Source organism: Epinephelus moara, chromosome 24, assembly GCF_006386435.1.
Source record: "Epinephelus moara isolate mb chromosome 24, YSFRI_EMoa_1.0, whole genome shotgun sequence".
In the NCBI taxonomy this organism is placed as follows: domain Eukaryota; kingdom Metazoa; phylum Chordata; class Actinopteri; order Perciformes; family Serranidae; genus Epinephelus; species Epinephelus moara.
Window position 1 is genome coordinate 40,142,793 of NC_065529.1, and position 21,733 is coordinate 40,164,525.

A 21,733-nucleotide genomic window follows, 5' to 3' on the forward strand; every position below is an offset into this window, starting at 1 on the left:
TGCACGTTTAATGCAATGTAAATTCTTATTTTGATGTAAATTCAATGGCGCATATTTTCCTTCTATGAAATTTTAGGGGAAGTTCAACCTCCCTTGTTGTCTCAGAGCAATCGCCCCTGCTAGAGCATCATAGTTTGATGAGTAGAGCTTCAATATTGGACAAGTGGGGAATGAAAATGTGTTGGCTTGTCCAGGCACGCTACTTGTCCATGTGTGAGACTGTTTATGTGGAAGTGTTTTAAATAGAAAGGCCTGTAACAAAAATACATGTGTTTAGGAAGTACTGAACACACGACTGGATGAATGAGACTTGGATTATACTGCGTGAGTTGTGTGAGAGTTTGTAAACGGATGCTTCAATATGCTGTTTTGAACGTGGACCCCTGTGACTTGAATTCATCATGATTTGCTCCATTTTTGGGAGAAAACGTTTTTTCCCCCCAAATTCACCATAACACAGGGTGAGTAACTGATATACAAATGATCACTTTGTGGGTAAAGTATTCCTTTAAGGCATTTAAAATTAATCTAATATTTCAGCAGAATTTTTCCATAACAGAGATTAAAATTCTTGAGTGTTGTATTTACTTACTGGCTGTTGTGGACCCTCTCCTCCAAGAACACGGAAGCCAAATCCTGTTTCAATGTCTCTCTTGAGAAAAACATCAATGTCTTTGGTGTGAGGCTCTGTGGATAAGTGAGGGATCAAGGTTTCAAGTTGAGCTGGACACAAGGTTAAAAAGCAACCTCTGAGAACAACTGATGGTGCGTTCACTTACGTCTGCTCTCCAGCAGGGCTTTGGACTTCAGGTACATCTCTGTGACGTCTCGTTTGGGGGAGTCGGCGGAGCGCAGGGTGCTCGTGTTGGAGTGGTAAGGCAGGGCCTGGGGGGTGGAGTCTGCGATACCGTCCAGAGTCTCTGTACTGGCCGTCATTTCCTGTCTCTGAGAGAGAATACAGGTGCCATTAACACCACATACTGCTTTGGGTATCATAATTTTTGAACATAGTAATTTCAAATTTTCATTAGATCCCACATCCTTTGGTATTCACCTTTGAAGGACACCACACGTTTTATGGATCGTCTCCACAGCTCATTATCTCAGACAAGTGTCTGAGTATCTGATAGTGATAGATTACCAAAAGCAATAAAGGTCACTGGCTCTTTTTATAACATAGCCTGTTTCACTTTACATTCCTTTAATGTTTTGAAGGCTAAGCAATGAGATCTGAATGTAATATAAATTCCATGTGAAAAAAGATTTCCCCATGGCTGTGACAGGCCTATTCAGACAGAAAGGGCAACTTCTTTATCTAAAACTGTTGTATTAATAATACCACCATATCTAAAGAGGCTCATCCATGCTTCATTACCATTGCAATCCCCTGACAATAGCCCTAAGAATACGAATACTGAAAGGAAGTAATTAAGACCGTTTTTCAGAGCAAACAAAAGGAGGCGCCCAGAAACATAATCAATATTCAAATTTATTGCTATCATTTAATTCGATGCAACAGAGGCTTACTGGTTAAGCTGAAGGACAAAAAGCTTTGAAATTAAATTGAAGGATAAGTCCCCGAGGGGAAACAATAGTGAGGAAATGGGGAAAGATATGTTTTTTACTCACAGGCTTTAGGCTCTTCACAGGGGATGTTTGACCTTTGGAGAGACAAAGATAGACAACAGGAATATGGTAAGAAATGCAGATATGATTTGGAACAACAGTCACCGAGGCGCCGTCCACCAGATGGCACTGCCTCTCTGACTGAGAGACGCCAGCAGCAGTGAGCATAAAAATAAACCAGTGAGCTGCTCTAAACTCAAGAGGTGTACTCACTAAAGAATGCTCCATTAGGGAATATGCATCCATGTGCGATTAAAGATACATAGGGAATATAAAGGTAGTACATGTGCTGGAGTGCTGACTACACAGTGGAAGCCCACTGCAGGGCCGAGGAAGCGGGTGAGAGCATTAGAGATTCATGCATATAATTCAATGACCGATAATTCTCTCTGTTCGCCGTACAGTACACCCACACGTTCCATCTCAGGCGCTCAGATTGTTCCCTACAGATCATCTCTTACAGCCCCCCCCCCCCTCCCCTCCCATCGACTCCCCGCATTAACTGGATTAACAAACACTCCTCTGGAGCCCACAGCCCTGTGGGGCCGGACCAACACTTGGCTTGATGAGGGGTTAATGGAGCCTGATGTAAAAGGGGAGATGCAGCGGCATTTTTCCGCTTTACTGCGAAATTCCCAATCCAACATCAGAGTCATCAAAGGCAAATAAAAAGACGCTAAGCACACACCTGAAAAACACCCACTCCCATCACTTATTTCCTTCCATTCACTCTCAAAGATCCGCTCTTCTTCTGCTCAGTGATGCCCACCACACACACACACACGTAGGGATCCTCTTCCAAGCCAAAGGCCAATGTCTAATGAGGGTTAAAGCTGGCATTAGCTCTTCAATTGGTCAGGCTGGGTGAAGCTGAGCCCGGCTCTGCTTTGACTGTGGGGTCATGCGGTGCAACAGTGGAGTAGGACATGGTGATGGTGGCACAGCAGTGAGGGTGAGTAGTGTGGGTGTTTGCGAGAAGAGAGAGGAGGGTTGGGGGTGCGGCTGTCGGGAGGAGGCCCCTGAGGACCTTCCCTCTATAGACGTTTAGCCATGGCTCTTTAAGGGGCCATGGATATAGAGGCATGCAGAAGTCCCCCACGCTCCGCTGATGATCAAAGCCAATCCGGGGTTCATCGACTTACGCAGTGAATCCCCGGGGCAGCTAGAGATGATGTAGGAGACATTTGAAGGGTGCCTACCCTCCTCCCTCTCTTCTTTGGATTGAAGCCCCACACTTATGTAATTCCTGCTCTCTGACTTGTAACAGACTGCATTACGCCTCAATGGGAGTCGTCATAAACAGAGCTGAGTTGAGTGGAAACACACAGGAGGAATGCTCGGGAAATGCTTCGATGTAAACATGAAGAAGCTGCATGTGATTGCTAGAGAAAGGGCTCAATCGCATCGAGTGTGATCCTTGTATGCTGCGGAAGTGCAGGTGGATCTATTCAGCTAAAAAAAAAAAGGCAGCAGTCTCTAATGTGGTGACCTCAGACAGACCGCAGACACAGTGGCATCACCCAGGCTTCTACAGAACAACAGTGTGGTCAGTCAGTGCCCCCCAACCAGCCACAACACGCCCCTCACCTCCTGTCAGTATCAGCACGCTGACCTCACCTCCCAGGGGCACTGTTGAGGTTGTATTGACAGCAATAGCAAATTATGTCACACACAAGAGGGCATTAATTCATCAGAATAAAGGATGGATAGAATGGTAGGAGGAGGACTAAGATACACAGGCAGAGAGAGAAACAACATAAATATACAGGCATTCGTCTGCCAGATAAATAGACTATGCTGTTCTCATTCACTGTTTGTCTGTATACCTACGAGAAGTAAATGCTCCAGAAGTCGTGTATAACCCACGTAACTGTAAAGGCTGCAATCATGTGACCAATGCGCTAACTGGAGTGAAGAAGGAAGTAGTCTAATTGGTGAAAGTTGGCGTAGAAAATCTGTTGGAGTGGTGGATGGGTCAAACAAACACAGGACTTTTTCCCAGGAGACCAGTGTTTGTTTCCCATGTGAAACTAAGTGAACTTTAAGTTATTATAAGGTATGTCGTCAACATGTTTCTTTTCCTAAACCTTACTTACTGTCTTTTCCCAATCGTAATCTGCATAACTTTACCTGCCTAAACCTGACTTAACATAACTTTATGTTAAGTACGTAGCATGATGACACCCAGCTATGTTTCTTTTCCTAAACATAATCTACATAACTTTATTTGCTTAAACCTTACTTACATAGCTTTATGTTTTTCTTCTATGTTTCCACTTACATATGTGACTGGTGTCTGTAGATCTGTAAATATACGGATGATGCCTCTAGTGTCCAACACAAGGAAGTGCATTTCTTTACGGATCCATAGAAATCTGCTAAAAACTACCTGTAGCCATGGGGGAGAGGCTGATTTTGTCTGTTTTTTCGCTTGACGATCAACACAGGCAACTGAATTGAAGGAAATAGCCTGTTAGCCAGTTAGCAGCCTGTTAGATAAAGCAGTACACTGTTATATGGTCTCTCCAAAATCCACCGCAAAAGTTCAAAGGGGGGCCAAAATATTAGGGAGAGGTGGAGTTTCACAGGCACATCGGATATAACGGAGATTCCCATAGGAATAAATGTACTTCCAGTTGACTTGCCTCCGCACACATACGTAAGTGAAAACGAGGCGTAAGTACGTAACATAATGAAAGTCAGCCGTGTTTGTGTTTGTAAACCTAACCCACAAAACCTTCCTTGCCTAAACCTAACGTACATAACTTTGCGCCAAGTACGTAACATGACAACGTTATTCATTGGGTGCTAATATGTAGCATAAAGAGCAAAAGTCAGCGGAAGGAGTTCTTTTAGGGTGGTGGATGGGTCAAATAAACACAAGATTTTCCCCCAGGAGACCAGTGTTCGTGTTCGCTTTAAGACCAAAGTGAACTTTGAGTTATTTTAAGGTTTAAGTTTCTTTTCCTAAATCTGACCTATCAAACTTTACTTTCTTAAACTAAACCTACGTAACTTTACTTGCCTAGAACTTATGTAACTTAATGTTAAGTAGGTAACATAACGATGCCCAACCACGGTTCTTTTCCTAAACCTAACCTACGTAACTTCACATTAAGTTAATTACCTCAAGTCAAGTACGTAACATGATGACGCAACTCGTTTGGGTACTAATTTGTTGGATATCATACCAACCATTGTAAGATCATATGTTGGATAGTCAGACAGACAGGTCAGTGACAAAGACACATAAAGAGATGTATTATTCTTTCAGTCTCTCACCTCCTCGCAACACTAGCACGTTGACCTCGCTGCCCACTGGTAAGTCTTTGAGAATGTCCACCACTTGGGCGTGACTCAGTGTTTGGACATTTTGCCTGTTGATCTCCTTGATGACATCTCCTTTCTGCAGGCCACGGCACCACTGGGCATCCAGGATCATCTTCACCTTCTGACCCAGCGGGCAGTCAGCAATAGCGAACCCGAATCCTCCAGGCCCTTTGACGAGCGGCACGCTCACCAGCTCTGGTTGCAGAATCCCTGCGGCCACTTCTCCCCGCTCCCCCTGCCTCCCATTAGGCAGGGCCGCCACCACGGGCCGGCCGCTAGCATCCGTAGTGACGTAATGGAGCTCCTGCGAGGAGCCGTGGAGGACGTCGCCTTTCACAAGCAGCGGCTGTCCATTGATGAGGGGCACAGCTGTCACAACCTCTCCGCCATGCAGGGCCTGCTGGGGCTGAGTGGTCGGTGGGGGAGGAGGAGGTGGGAGAGGGTCATCGCTGTCTAGATCTACATCTGGAGGAAGCGGGTAGCCACGGCAGAGAACCATGTCGACATACTGGTTGATGGGAATGGACTGGAACATCTGCACCACCTCTGGATGGGTTTTCCCCAGCACAGACATCCCGTTAATCTCAACAATCACATCACCTAAAACAGAGATATGAAAAGAAAGAAAGTGACACAGGGAGTTTCTCCTCTGGTATTTAATCTAGACATCATGTCTCTACATTTCTTTGGAAAGGGCTTACTCCTTCTGTCAGATGGGTGTTTCTTCTAAAATGTCCCTTTCCTTTTCTCTGCTTTCTCATATTTTCATTTTTGGCAGCTCCCTGTACCTCTCCCTTCCCTTTTATCTTCAGTCTACCATTTATTCCTACTACATCCCTGTCCCTCCTTCACAAGATCATTGTTGAACAGACCTGAACAGCACTTTCTGCCACAACAACACGGAAGAGAGACGGGTGTGGATTTCCATCAAATCGTACCATTGTAACCATCAAACACACATACACACACAGAGCTCACAGCTGTTGGTTTATGTAGGCAGCCGCGAGGCAATGACAAGATCAGAAACTAAACAACAAAGACGTTACATGGCTTCACACCCACCATAATCACACTGTCTGCTATAAACTATACCCTTGACAGAGCTAGAGTTGTTGTTATTGCCTTACTGAGCTCATGGGACAGTGTTAGGTTAAGTGAACACTGCGGAGGTAAAATTAAGACCTGCAGGTGCATCGTGATCGCACAGTTGGAACAAGCTGGCTGCAAAATACACATTTTTGTAATATCCCAGAAATTAGAAGCAAAAAACTCATAGCCAGCTTAATTAATTTTAAAGGTCCAGTGTGTAGGATTTAGCGGGATATATGGCCGAAAAGGAGAGTGATATAATAAGTATGTTTTCTTTAGTGTATAATCACCGGAAAATAAAAATGGTTTTGTTTTCATTACCTCAGAATGAGCTGTTTATATCTAAACAGGGAGTCCTTCATGTTGCACTGCCCTGTTTCTACTGTAGCCCAGAACGGACAAACCAAACACTGGCTCTAGATAGTGGGTGCGGTTACACGATGGCTTCTCATTCTGAATGAATTCAGAATTAAAGTCTTTCCAGGTAGTTTACATGGGAAATATGATGGTTTATACAGGAGATCAGTTTAATCGCCTTTTAATCGCCTGTATTCGGGTCCGCGCAAGGTTTGGGGCAGGGAAGGGTTCTGATTGGATAGGGGGCGGGGCGGATGTTACGTGTTTACGTTTACCAGAAGAAGAAAACACTGTAGTCCTCGTTCCGGATAACAAGATGCTTGACAATGCCGTTCTTAGTGCCTTTTTCGGGCTTGTTTTGCTTATATTCTTGAAGCAGCGGTACGACAACAACCTTGTTCTGCTAATGCTTCGTCTGTTGAGGAGGAGAAGGGAGGTAGAAGGTCGACGAAGTGAGATAGAAGACCGTGCTGTGGCGTATGGAAACCGGTGAGTGCAACGAGTCCGACTGCTCTATCTCAGCCTGTTGCTATGTGCGCTACATACGTCATCGCGCCAGAAGGGCAAGGAAACGAGCATGCGCAGAAAGACCGGAATGAACTTAATGAGTAATGAGTGCATACAAGTGCGAGAAATTCTGTCATTCGGAATAAGAAACGGAATATTCCAGCACCTTACATCGGATTGAATTTTCAATCGCATTGGCCATTTTCATTCCGAATTAGGTGTTTACAAGATCACTTTTAATAGGAATGAACTTTCTTTCCGAATGAAAAGGGAATTAAACTGTCCATGTAAACGCACTCAGTGTCTTTTGTGTTTTTGCGGTGGCCACCATAGTTAGCTGCCCCACTGCGACAAGCCGAACAGTGTTGGGAAAACACTGCTTTATTAAGTGTTTTTACCAGTTTAAATCACTGGATCCATTTGTTTTGGAGAGGAGGAGACCTCTGCGGATTATCTGACTCCCAGCAAGAGCCTCCTGAATGTCTGGATCTTAAGTTATCGGAGGAAAAAGGTGAGCTCATATTAGCAGATGCTGGGCTAGCGGTCCGTCTGTGATAAGCCAACAGCATCAGAGAAACACTGATTTGTAACATGAAACTACTTTATTCAGTATTTTTACTGGTTTTAATCACCTGGTCCATTTGTTTTGGAGAGGACGGGAACTCTGTGGATATTTCAGCTCCTGCTAAAAACCTCCTGAACAATAAACACTGAAGAAATTCTAACCGAGAGAAATCTCAGCTGGTTGCAATCTGCAATCCTCACCACTAGATGCCACTAAATCCCCCTAAATTTTACACACTGCTCCTTTAAGTATTTATTTGAGCAGGAACATTACATCTCCGTATTGTGTGTACATCTGCAAAGGTTTTGCTCACCAGACGCCATCTTGTTGTCGTGTGCAGCAGGGCCGTCGCTGAGCACGTTTTTCACCTGCAGAAACTCATCCGTGCGGTCACCTCCGATGATGGTAAATCCAAATCCCTGGGAGCTCTTCTTCAGCGCTGTGTGGTACATCTCACCCTTCAGTTCGCTGGGGTCTGAGGTGAAGCCAAACGCTCCTCCCTTACCTGCAAACAAAGTGCACATGTAACCATAACGTGTTTAAAATGGTAATGTGTTTCAATAGCGCGTGGAGAGGGAGGTGCACCATAGAGAGAAAGCCTGAGTGAATGACAAGCTTTATCAAATCCAAGTGAAATCTCCAAACAGAGGTTGACATCAAAGACAGCAACAGTGATTAATACATTTATATCCCTCTTGAAAGACAAATATTCACTCATGTCTGCATTGAATGTTGATGACACGCATTATGTGCTGAGGATCAACATAGTAATTAGTCATTTCTAATTAACAGGCGTGATGTACATGCCTGAACTAGATAAACACATCAACGGAGACCTGTTTGTGCAACCCTGCAGAGAGAGGCACAAACACACAGATATAATGACATAAATTGTTAGCTTTACATGCTAATGTACTCTACTGTTATGTGCTTGCACCTATTACAAAACTACAGGGCAGAATGGTGATATAACACCTCTGACAGTGTCCAATTTAGCACAGTGTCCTCCCCTATCCCCTTCCTACTGCAGTCAGTGACTCAGAAAAAAAAGGTTTGTCAGTGTATACTTTTTATAACTTGAGTAAGGAACAACTTAAGGTCAGTGGCAACATCAATATGGACCAGCAGCTTGGCTGTGGCATACGCTATACACTAGATAACCACCTGTCAGGGTCACACCGAATTAAACTGAGCAGCCTCCCTATCTGGCATTACTGTCGTATCAGCACTTTAGATCATGGACACCATTTTTCCCTCGCTGCCTGATGGTCTCAGGCCTGGACTGCCTTATAGATTCAGCTCAGAAACACTAAAACTCAAGCCAGCCGGTGACAAATGATGCACCTTCCAGTGACTGTGCTGTATACTGACAGAATGTGATTTGGCTGTCATAAATATCATTATACTTTCCAAAATGGTCGACCTTTATTAGTTTTCTAAGAAGCGAGTTTCTTGTTATTCAAAGTTCAATGAACTGCAGCAAAATGACCTTGAAAGACAAACACGCAGTAAACAAACATACCTATTACTTCTTTTTCCCAAGTATGACTCATCATATCTCATCATTTAATTAAAAAATACCAAGACCCCTCATTGTGTTTTGAGCAATATGGTAAACATAAATGAACTTTAATTAAATACATTTTTAACATGAATTTCAACTAGTAGTTGACCTCTCCTCTGAAGAAACAATGAAGACACCCAAAACAGAATTTTAATGTCTCATGCTAGATAAAAATGTGTTTAGACAGCTCTCTTAACCAGAGTTTGTGAAAATGTTCACTGACAATAATTAAAGGATAAGGCTGCCGTTATTCTATAATTTTCTTATCCTCAACAAACCAATAGTGCTTTAGTCCCAGGGCACATTTATTCCAACTGAAGATGTATAAAGTCATAATTCTATTTTTTTAAGGAGGACCAAGTGGAAAGCTTTGGAGCTGAAAAAGGAACCCAACGCGAAACTGTGGTTCCTCTAATGACCACTTGAGGCCGCCTCTGAGAGCGAGTCAATCTCCATAGACTCCCATGTTAACATGCCCAACTTTACAGCAGAAATAAACATGTTCACAGCCTGGTACAAAAATGTTTTTGGTCTCTGTAGCTAATTTCAACATTCATTACAAGTGTACAGGGGTGACTTTTTATGCAACTCTCTGGTTCACATTTATTAAGGTTTTAAGTTATGCATGATTAAGGGCATGGTTGCTTTGAGTGACAGGCTGTCTGCAAGGCATCACCTCAGCTAATTGGTCAGATCTACCCTTGGCTCCACCACAGCTCATACCTCTTGTCCAAATATAGTCACCTCAGGTCACTTTCCCGCCCCAAAAATCCAAGATGATGACGGCCAAATATGCCTACAAGGCTTCAAAACGGCAGTCAACAAACCAATGGACGACGTCATGGTAGCTATGTCCATTATTTTTATACAGTTGCTGTAGGTGACATTTAGAGCATATCTGTGGTTCAGAGTCTGGGGTGGACTTGTCTGCGCACAGTTCTCACCATGGAGGTGGCTGAGTGGGCGGCAAGCAGCTAACGATGCTAACTCCATAAACAGTGCTAACAACAGCAACATTGTTAGCCTCAGGGTGGACCGGACAAGGCCGTGCTCCAACTGTGGGTCAGGTCAACATATGATCATGGTGCAGAGCGGCGGTGATGAGCTAGCAAGTGGGATACACACATTCACTAAAAAGCACATGTTGCTAGACTGTCTACCACAACAAAAAACAGAGAAGCTCAGATTACAACACACACACAGGGAGCGTGATTTAATTCTCTGCTCAGGATGCCATTACTCCACTACATCTTTACATAGCAAATAGAGGTTTGCTGCTATATTGATGCACTAAATGTTGCATACAATGACAGAGACATAAAAATACAGCCGCACAGTGGTTTTTAGCTTAATTGGATCAAACTGGAGTAAGTACTGGATTTGTTGGGGACTGCTACTGTATTTTCAGCCACATCTGTTGCATTAGTGATTTTTAATGCCTGTCTGTGTTCATGGTAATGTAGAAAAATGTCATCTAGTGTACTGGTGTGGCTTACTTATGTATTTTTTTTAACAGTTTCTCGACAAGAATAAAGTTAAAGGGCTTGGGCTGCACAGAGAATGCTTCATAATGATCACTTCATGGCTTGATTCATTGCTAGTTTTGGTCATTTTGTTGATGATAAGAATTCTATAGAGTATCATCAGAGGACGTTCAGCACAGAGTGAAAGAGTGAAGGCATGTGACATGTGTCAAAGGTTATGAATAATGCTTGAAAATGTGCGCTTACACTCGCCACTTTGTGACTTTTAAGATCTGCAGCTAAAATGGGATTTAAGAAAACAGTATCAGCCTCACCTGAAAACAACTCCTCTGAGTATGTAAATCTAAAGCAGCATATCTTCTTCCAGTTCTACCTCTTTATCTCTCTCTGTTGCACATGGTGATTGGACAGCGACAATGTTCTTATTTCCATATCTAATTTTCAAGATCTCAACAGCAGTCTCCTACGGTGACTGGAAAGTAACAACTGCACATTTCCCCTCTCATTTCCCTCAGTTTTAAAAACACTTCATAACTTTTGTAGACGTGTGCGAGGAATTTAAATGCAGGCACTCTCATTCTATCAAATGGTTCAGCAGTCATAAACATCCACCGCAGACATGAACGGCAGTGAGTGAGTGTAACTTATCACAGTCAGTGTGGACTCCAGATGTCCACACTGTCGCATGGATCAAGCAAAGCTCATTTACATAATCACATTCAAATTGCTTGATAAACTCAACATGGGATGTTTTTTTCTTCTTCCCGCCAGTGAGTGCTGAAATAACCATTTGACTGCATGTTTGTGTGTGAAGAAACCGACAGGGGTAATGGAGAGAGAATGAAACAGAGAGAGGAAGTGAGTGTGGCGTGTGCGAGCCTGTACTTGTGTGGGAGAGTCCAAGGAAGGTCTCTGTGCCAATGTTTGTGGGCAGACTTTGAAAGCCAGAGGCACACAAAACCATCAGATCCACCGCATCAAACAGCCATGATTTTTGATTTCTCCTGTGTGACTCAATTGCGTTGTAAATCTCCAGCAACATTATTCAGCGTAATTGGGAAGAAATCTTTCTTACTACATCAATGGAAAAACAGTGGCTGCTGTTTCCAAGAACGCACCTCAAACATCAGTATTTAAAAACATTGCAAGGCCAAGAGTCGACTAACAGGGAAAGTAGCGTGTATACAATGTGGTTAACTTTTTAGAACAAAGCATCACATGGGCACAAAGCCTGGTATGTTGGCTAGCTGACAAACACCAAATGTTCTCTCCTGTGTAGGATTAGCTGCAGCAACACCTTCTATTGTAGGTTCTGTAACAGTATGTCTTTTATGGGGTGGCGTTGTTAGCGCCACACCCGCCCCTCAAGAATGGAGGGCCAGTTGGAGAGTTGGCCAGCGGTCAAAACAGACATGATGAGACTGGTAGCCTTTCACAATGGATGCCTCAGACGGATATGCCAGATCTTCTGGCCAAACAAAATCTCCAACCTTCAACTGAACAAGACAACTGGTAGCTGCAGCATCACCAAGGAAGTCACACACAGACGTTTGAGATGGCTAGGCCACATGCTAAGAATGGAACAGGGCCCAATCACGAGAGTTGCCTTAAGTTGGACACCACCAGGCATAAGAAATCCCAGAAGGTCCAAAACAACCTAGCGCAGAACTGTGACACTGGTGTTGGAAAAGATGAACCTGTTCTGGGAGATACTGCCAAGGATCGAAAGCAATGGAAAGAGCTCATTGAAGCCTTGTGTCCCATAGGGGATGACGAGGAGTAAGTAAGTAACACCTTGTATCACATGGACCTCAAAATTGTCAATATTCAATAGATGAATGATAAGAAAGAAAAATGACACTAATAAAAGAGTTGAAATATTATGACGCAGTGGTTCCCAACCTTTTCATTAAGGGCCTGTGTCCACAGAGTGTTTTTTTCTCAGCGCTGGCATCGTTTTACAATTGTTTACAATGAGGAACGGCCATATGTGGCCGCATGCTGCTACCTAGAGAAAAAGCACCTCGCCCAGCGTCTTTTTTTAGAGTGCTTCACCTTCTTTGTGCAGGCTCCAAGCGCTATAAATTGGAAATCTCTCAACTTTTCAGAAAGGCACCAGTGACATCACTGCCACTTCTCTAGCTAAGCTACTATCTACTGTCAAAACAAAAACAAAAAAGCTATTTTTTGGGAGCAGATCAGCTGGCAGACACTGGATGTTGCTGGTGGGTGTTGTGCTTTTATCACCGCTCGCTCTGTAAGCTTTAAGTTGACTGTTGTCAACCCTCTGTTAATGTAGCACTATGTTAGCTACATGGCTAATGTTGGTGTCAAGATATTGTTGTCACTGAAACAAAACCAATGTGCAGCACATTATGAAAGCGTTGTTAGCACCTTTTCTGTGAAGTGTTGGGACGAAGCGCTCCCTAGCACCCTGCCAGCATTTTCTGCTAAAAAAAACCCCACACAACCCAATGTGGATACAGGTCCCAAGATGCACCCCTGTATCACTATCTGTATATCTGTATAACTCAAGTACCCCATCCATCAGTTTCTAAATGTGTTCATTTAAATTTATCATTAACTGGATAATATCTAACACTATTTTTCATACCATTATTACAGTATTGTTACAGTAGCCTATTTTTTTTCGTACAATTAAACAGTTCTAACTCAATGTTAGTTTGCTCAAATGCAAATTTGTACGAGGTACTAGTGGCAGAAGCTGGGAATAGCCATTCAACCACTTCGCCACTTTTAGCTAACTATTCCACCTGCATATTCAGTACTTTAACTCTTTCAGACATTTATACATTAGCCTACTTTTCATTAATGCTAGCTAACTATTTCAACTGCATTCATTAGTCTTCTTTTAGTTAACTCTTTCAGCTATTTGTCCATTAGCCTAAATTTAGTTAAAGCTAGCTAACTCTTTCAAATACACATTTATTAGGCTTCTTTTAGTTAACTCTTTTAGCCATTTATCCATTAGCCTACTTTTAGTTTGCTAACTCTTTCAACTGCATTCATAAGGCTTCTTTTAGTTAACTCTTTCAGCTATTTGTCCATTAGCCTCCTTTTAGTTATGGCTAGCTAACTATTTCAACCACACAATACTTTTAGTTTACTCTTTCAGCCATTTATCCATTAGCCTACTTTTAGTTAAAGCTAGCTAACTCTTTCAACTACATATTTATTAGGCTTCTTTTAGTTAACTCTTTTAGCCATTTATCCATTAAGCCTACTTTTAGTTTGCTAACTCTTTCAACTGCATTCATTAGGCCTCTTCTAGTTCACTCTTTCAGAAATGTATCCATTAACCTTAACGCTAGCTTACTGTTTCAATGGCACAATAATTAATTTAAGTTAAGTCTGTCAGCCATTTATCCATTACTTGAAGTTAGCTATATTTAAACTGTATACTTATTAATTTTAGCTACTTTTTAGGCATTTACAACATTACTTTTAGCTAACTGTTTAGACTTCTCTGCTCCTTTGCTAACTACTTTTCCAGACCCCCCGGAACGCTGCTCAGCCTTGCAGCCAATTTTTTTTTAGAGTGGCCACTTGTGGTATTGCAGCAAAAAAATCCCCTGCAGCACAAAAAACATTTTCATTCATAGGCCACGATTATAAAAAAGATGTCTGTAAAACTATTGATAAGACACCTCAAACTAAAAACTAGGTCAATTATGACTATTTCTGTTATGGATTTTTGATCCATCGTGATTTTATATTTGTAAAACTTTCCTTGAGCCGAGAAGAGCGTTTTAAAAACCGTGACGTCATCCCAATATAACGTTTATAAGCCGAGCAGGTACTTGCGGATGGGGCCAGCGGAAGAAACACTACCGTGGGCCATATTCAGTAGGCCACGTACCGCAAAGGTAAGTTTCTTTTGGGCACCAGGCGAGCATCTCCATTGAAATGAATAGGTGCCATCTTGGCATCTGATATAAAGGTATTATTATAAATCTATGTACTCTTGACACACTCTTTGCAACACATTATATTTAAGTTACACACAATATATTTTCTGATCAAATTATCATTTATATTTTCTAATATTGGTTGAGCTACACAACAATATATCCATGTGCCCCCTGCACTGCAGAGGTATCCCCAAGGGAACAAGTACATCTGCTATAGTATAATGGAATAAAAATGATCGAGTAAAAGCGTTGTTGTAAAATGGTGAAATATAAAATGACATGTAGCCTAATAAAAATGAGACGAGCTTTCATAATTTATTGAATGATTTCACAACACAGTGGTTCATTTTTATGGGTGTCTGTATATATTCATGTGTCTTATTTATGTTTTAATAGCAGTAATCTCTGTGATGTAAAATTCCCCGGGAATCCACCTTGGAAATATGTAAAAATCTCAATTCTAGCCCCGAGGTGTTAACTGTCGACTGATGCTTTGCTTTCATCGTAGCAACCGTCTGACAGCTCACTAGGTTGTGTAATCGGTAATCAGGGGCGAGATGGCGATTTCCTCGGTCCCCACACACCTGAGCAGAGAAATGTCTGATTATGCTTGGCCTCTCTGACGTGCTGTTCCACCAGCTGTTGCCACATGCACCGCTAAAAGCCGGCCTCCTCCCCTGCATTCCCTCTCGCACTCCCTGAAACCCAGCCAACGCTACGAGCCTGTCTATCTTCCACTGCTGAGGCACCGTAATCCATTATACATCCATTGTAATGAAAACATACTTAATTCATAATGTTTATTGCGGGAGAAAAATGGCCTGTCAACCTTAAGAACAGGCTTTAATGCAGCACTGACACAAACTTGTGTTTTATGAGCGAACCAGAGAAGAACTGGTTCATTTTGACAATCTATTATAGTTTGAGGCTACTTGAAGGTTGACATGTTCAGCTGACCTTGCATGAAACGATGACATTCCCACTGCTTTCTATTCCCAGAAAACATTTATCACAGCACACTGACTGAGGTCAAAAAGGCTGGCCTCAGTACAGAGTGCAAGCCAAAGTAATTAAACTACAATTATATTTTAGACAATTAGCTGATGCCTGTGTCAAGAGTGATTTAAAGTGAGTACAGAAATAGAAGAAGCTCGGTGAGAATGTTACACGGCTCCAATAAAGCCAAAACTGCTCCTGTTGTTTTTTAATATCAGAAGTAATAGTGAAGTATTAGAAGCACTCGGCCAAAGAATAAGAAGGCAATAAGGGAAGCGTGATCATCCAAACAGCAGCAACAAAGAGATTCTTTATTTTAGATGACTTATGTTTTACTGGAATTTCTGGTGGTGTTGTTTTTACCCAGACAGACAATGACGAATCTGAAAGCTGGTGGAAGTAATTACTGTTGTGCATGTACTTGCATGTCTTTAAACCTGAGGGAGATGTCAAAACACACGGGGCACGGTGCAATATCTCGTGGTTTTAAAGGTCACTGTCCATGTGTTGGAGCAGCAATGTGGCAGTTGCACGTTGCCATGTGTGCAAAATCTAATCCTGTGTGTCCTTTACTCGGCTCCTCCGCAGTTATGAAATGCTGGAAGTTGTTTTTTCTCTCTCCGAACAATCCAAATGAAGAGGAAGGTGAAGAGGGGGACCAGCTCTGCGGGGTGTTGTTACCTTGGGAAGGTGCTGTTGCAGCTTGTTGGATCGCAGCCGTCTCCTGGCTCAGCTTCTTCTTTGCCTCCAGGACCGGGTTCTCAAACTGGGTTTTCTGGTTGATGTGGCTGCAACATAAAGAGGTTTGGATTTAAGAGAAGAGACTTGCAAACACACGCACAATATATATAGACACACACACACACACACTTCAGACTGTTTGAGCTTACTGCGCCACTTTTCTGCAATTAATTATGTATGCACCTTCCCTATAAAGGAACCATGATTTTCTAATAGAGGGATGCTATAGTGGCGCCATTATGAATACATTCATAAACACAGCACACATACAGTAAAGGCTGGCTTGCCTGCTCTTAATGTGGGGAAACTACTGTGGCTTTTAGCAATTTAATATTGTAGGAAATGAACCCCCCGACTGCCAACAACATCCTGTTCCTCTACAACAAGGTAAACAGCCTGTTGTCCCCCTGGCATACACACCAAAGCCATTGTATCATAGTGAGCTCATTTCAAGCTAAAACACTGGCAGCTATAAGCTCCATCTATATGCCACCGACTCTGCTTGTCCAAACACCGAGAGCTTCTCTCTCTCGTGTCACCTCTACCTGGGAGGGATGCTTCTGCAGTCTGAGCAATAAAACAACGCGAGCCTTCCCATTTTCTTTTCATCACAACAGATTGCTACCTCTCCTTCCAGCCCCCTCTCTCCTCCCTCCATGCGTCCTAGTTGAAAGTCTCCCCCACTTGTCTCTACCGCTGTTACAATGGCTGTGTTATACTGATTTCCTGCTGGGGTGGTGAGTACAAAAACACATTTTGCACAAACAATATGCAGAGACCTGTATGCAGAGATCCTGCACGCACGCTTATTGCACAAACACCGGCAAAATGCAATAAGAGCACAATCAGAGTTGTGTTCACACACAGGTCACTGTGGTGTTACCCGCAGAGTTTTCATTTTGCCACCCACTGATAAACAACGGGAAAATCCTGATCAGAATCTTCCAACTGTTCCCCTCACCCGAGATGAGCAAAATGAGCCGTGTGCTCGATCCATTTGTTTATTTTTAGACAGTATTGATTCATGCCGGTCCACTGCTAATGTACGCTAAGCAGTGTAATATGCACTTGTGCTCTGATCCCTCTGGTGAAATGCGTCTGTGTGTTGTGCGCATCTGCGAGGAGCAAGCATGATAGAACAATTTGCACTGTTTGTGATAATGGCAGCTGGAGTGCTTGGAAATTACACATATCAATAAATCAATAAAACTTACTCAACGTAGTAGGTGCCGTACTGTGGATCGTCAATTTCCTCCCAGCCGTAAGGTAACTCTGTGAACAGAAAAACAGTGAACAATTGTGTTGTGTAAAGATGCAAATAGGGAGCACGCGTGAAGATAACAGAATGGAAGAAAGAGGAGGAAGAGCGGGCACAATGGTTAGTAGACAATCATCTGGGAGTTGTAACCCATTCAACATTGTGGTGAGCTGCAGCAGCAGTTACCAGTGTATTCCTTTTCCCCATGACTGGGACGTTTAGCATAAGAAAGTAGCCATGAAAATAGCCTACAATAATTTAGTGAACATTTCTGTGGTTTCAACAAGCAGGCCGGCTGGAATGGCTGATGTACGTCATGCCCTGATGAACATATCAGGCAGAGGGAGAGAAAAGAGAGTGAGAGAAAGAGGGAGAGAGAAAGAAAAGAGCTCTTCACGCAAGAGAGAGCTTTGGAGTAGCTTTTCAGAAGCAACACACCAACTAGCTTTCTGTCCGCCTGTAAAAATCCATTAAAACCCGGCTGGAAGGGTCCCACTCTTTCAGCCGTGGCCACTCTCTGTCTCTGCCTGCACTTAAGCCCACATTAGCATCCTGGGGATACAAAGGCACGTCTGGAATTCCTTAAAGTAGACCCCAGCTCCAGGTAAATTAGGCCATGTGACTGTGATGTGCTGAGGGTTACTCTTAGGTGACACGTCAAGTCAAATACAAGTTATACTGCCATACTTTGCTCTGGGTGGTTCTTTGATGAAACCTGTGAATTCTATAGACTTTATATAAAGATGGATGACATGACAGCCCCCAAACAGGCCAAACCATCTTGATTGGCCTCTGGCTGCTAGCTCCATGTTAGCAGATGGGACATGGAACAAACTAAAAATCAAAGTAAAAGTCAAGTCAGTTTTTTCCAAAGATGTTTTTGTCATTTTAGGTAGTTCTTATCACAATAACATATATTTAAGTGTTTAAATTTTTGCAGGCAAGTTTGGGTACAACCATGCAAGGATCACTACTAGGCCCTCTGACCCTCACCTGCCAAATGCCACCCAAACTAACATATCCTGACCAGACAGAGATTCAAAATAAGATGCAAAGAAACTGCAAATTGACACAAAACAACGACAAAAAGGTGCAAAACAACCACAAAGAGACACAAAATGACCCAAAAAAAAGACACAAAATTATGTCAAAGAGACTCTACACAACTACAAAGAGATACAAATCCACAAAAAGATGCTTTATGACTATGGAGATGCAAAACAATGACACAACACAAGGCTTAACAACTGTAAAATGTGTGTGTGTCTTGCACCTAAAGCTGCGTCGAATCAACGCCGTACCTACATGCACCTCCCCAGAAGTGGAACTACACGTCTTGGTGACACAGACCTCATGTAAGCTGAAACCATTTCCCTCAGTGGAAACGAAGCTTTTATTTACTTTATTTCACAGATAAGAAACAATAAATTGTGAAGACAATAAAGCCTCCATATAATAGCATTAAAGTCTTGTGTGTGATTTATCCTGGTTTTATATGAGCAGAGGAAATCTCCGCTAGCCACTAGGCTAATTTATACAATGTAAAATACCATAGGCTTGTGCTAATAACGTTAGCATGTGTATTTGTTTGGAAAATATGTAAAGTATAAGACAGTTGTTTTGTCAGTGAATCTTGTGAGTTTTAATGGAGCCGAATTTTGTAACGTTACCTTTGTTAAATGTTGCTGTTGTCCCTGGTTTCATATGAGTAGAGAAAAAGTCTGCTAGCTGCTAGGCTAATTTATACAATGTAAAATGCCATAGGCTTGTGCTAATAACATTAACATGCTGTATTTATGGGGAAAATGTGTCCAGATAAAGACAAGTGTTTGTCTGTGAATGCTGTGAGTTACAGTGAAGCTGATTTGTGTACCAATGTTTGAAATTGTCTCTATTAAGCCATGTTTAATGTGTGTTTAATGTGTGTTTTGAATCAACTAATCTTACCAGCACTTTTCAGAAACCCCGACACTGACTTGTGTTTTGGAGGTGTAGCTGCAGAGTGACACAGACACACCACCGCACAAGTATAAATGCTCGTAACGGCGTAAGGTCTGCAAAGAGCTGACGTTGGGGGGGGCTTCTGCATATCTGTGCCCAGGGGCCCATCGTCTAATAATCCTCCCCTGGTTAAAACATGTTATTTGATGCTATAAAAAGGGGCTTTTACATCATCACTGACAGCTGTGTGTGCCAATCAGTGTGACTGTGATCCATGGCACTGCTCATGATTGGTTGGATGGGTGTATAGGTGGGAACTCTATACTGCACACGCCAGCTCCAAATGACATCATCACTTTATCTGGTATGTTTTGGCTCCATTTTTACACAGTGGGAGGAAGTGGAGTCCATTTTCATATACAGTCAGTGGTGAAAACGTGTGAAATGACGGATCATGTAATGTGGGTCATACACAATAGAGATGTGCCCTTGTGCAAATACATTTGCAACGGTTAATGGAATGACTGCACGCCTGAGTACACCAGCTGAGTGGTGCAGCCTACATACCTCCATCCTCACACTTCTCAGGGGGCTTCGCCTTCTTTGCCAAGCGGGGGTCCAACCACGTAGTCGTCTTGGTATTGTGACTGTGGAGCACAAAGAGCAGACAGCAAATATCAACTAAAAACACCCGAGCCAGCAGAGAAACCGCTGCCGAGGCACAAGTAGCCAACAAAAAGGATGAGCCATGACTGAGAAATGACAACCGTATTCTCCTGTGTAATATGCTTTCCTGCATAATAGTCACTGGATTAATCAAGAAACATCTGATCCATTGGTTTACTTTCAGCTGTCACATTACCGTGGTTACGGTTAGGTGGCCTTTTTCAGGGGGAGAAAAAAAAAACTCTGAATGTGAAACACGACAAACTCGTTTATCCTCAAACGTGTTAAACAACTGGGGTGTGTAATCAGGAGGAAAATCACAATGGTCTTCTGATATCTTTAGAGACAAGTGGCTCAGAGCCAAATATGAATAAAACACACGGGCTTGCACGCACACACATGCCTGCATGTATGTACACCCACACACATATGGACCCCTGAGAGAGGCTTGTTTACTTGATTGTTCTAAAATCAGAGTATTGATTGGTTCAGTGCAGGAGCTTCATTACGTTAAGGAAAGAAAACTCCGAGGCAGTCAAAGGGAATCAATCATAGTGTTTAAGTGTGGGGCCGAGAATCATCAAGTTTCTCATTATGGAAGGATTAGCATGTGTATGATGTATCCAGTTCTCTCTTTCTTTCCCCTCTATTTGAACGTGTTATTGTGGAGCTGCTGTTTTTTAAATCATTCAGCCATGAGGAGTGATGTCACGTGCAGATCACAAACCCGTCATTACACACCCAGGATCAAACCCAACTCCACTGCCGGGATGATTACATATTGATTTGATACAAACAGAAACATTCATGCGTGTTTCATTATGCATGAAGAAGATAGCAGTAAATAAAATGCTGTATTACATCAGAGGTACAAACAACATTTTCATTTTTAACATCACATCTTGCAACATACCCCACTGCTGCTGTAAGAAGACACGATTCACATCATTTACAACATTCAAGTCGTCAGTTGACCTGAATTTCAACCCTCGTCATCCAGCATGGATCAGGCTGATGTCATACTCACCTGCAGCCTCGTCTTACTGTTACAGCTTCTTTTATTTTGTATTTTTCTGCATGTCATCAGCCTGCATGAAAAGACCCCAAGCCCACTGGTTCCCTCGACAACATAAATCTTAAAGGGTAAGCCTGGTGTTTTTCAACCTGGTCCCTGTTTTCCCAAAGTTTTGTGTTTAAGGTATGAATAAGTTCAACAATTTTTGAAATTGGTCGAGTATTTAGTGAGACCACAAAACCTTTTTAGTTAAAGAATAAAATCCTTTTTGCTTACCCACTAACAGCCCTAAAATCCCCATCATCAAACCCACTAGAGTCCATTTAAGTAAAGAGTAATTTCATTATTGTAAAAGATTCTAGGAGTGAAAATAAAACTCACAAAAAATGCCTTTGTTTGTTTTCACTGTTCCAACAATCACCACCTCTGGTTTGATTCACCCGATTAGCTGAGAAATGATGCTGTCTATACACTAAAATGACCCTTCGCTAAGTTCTGCCCCCGGACGCAGACTGGCCAATCAATAACGTAGAATAGGGCCGGCTCAGACCAGGGTCCCATTGACTCTAATGCAGTCGTTTCAGATTTCCTTCATTTTCAGGCTGGTTTTGTGGATTTGGAGCTAAATGTTGTGCCTGGGGCACGTCGTGTATTAATGATAC

General features: G+C 42.6%; 1 protein-coding gene across 3 annotated transcripts in view; it reads right to left on the minus strand.

The window, feature by feature from the left end:
* LOC126386359 (membrane-associated guanylate kinase, WW and PDZ domain-containing protein 3-like) overlaps positions 1–21,733 on the minus strand; it is a 222,825-nt gene that overhangs the window by 16,589 nt on the left and 184,503 nt on the right. For all 3 annotated transcript variants that reach the window (XM_050038649.1, XM_050038648.1, XM_050038650.1), the window contains exons 6-13: positions 19,958–20,037; positions 17,406–17,463; positions 16,132–16,238; positions 7,788–7,979; positions 4,909–5,556; positions 1,630–1,661; positions 780–945; positions 593–687 (exon numbers count right to left, since the gene is read on the minus strand). In XM_050038649.1, the coding sequence (XP_049894606.1) occupies positions 593–687; positions 780–945; positions 1,630–1,661; positions 4,909–5,556; positions 7,788–7,979; positions 16,132–16,238; positions 17,406–17,463; positions 19,958–20,037 (1,378 nt within the window). The remainder of the gene's footprint in view (positions 1–592; positions 688–779; positions 946–1,629; positions 1,662–4,908; positions 5,557–7,787; positions 7,980–16,131; positions 16,239–17,405; positions 17,464–19,957; positions 20,038–21,733) is intronic.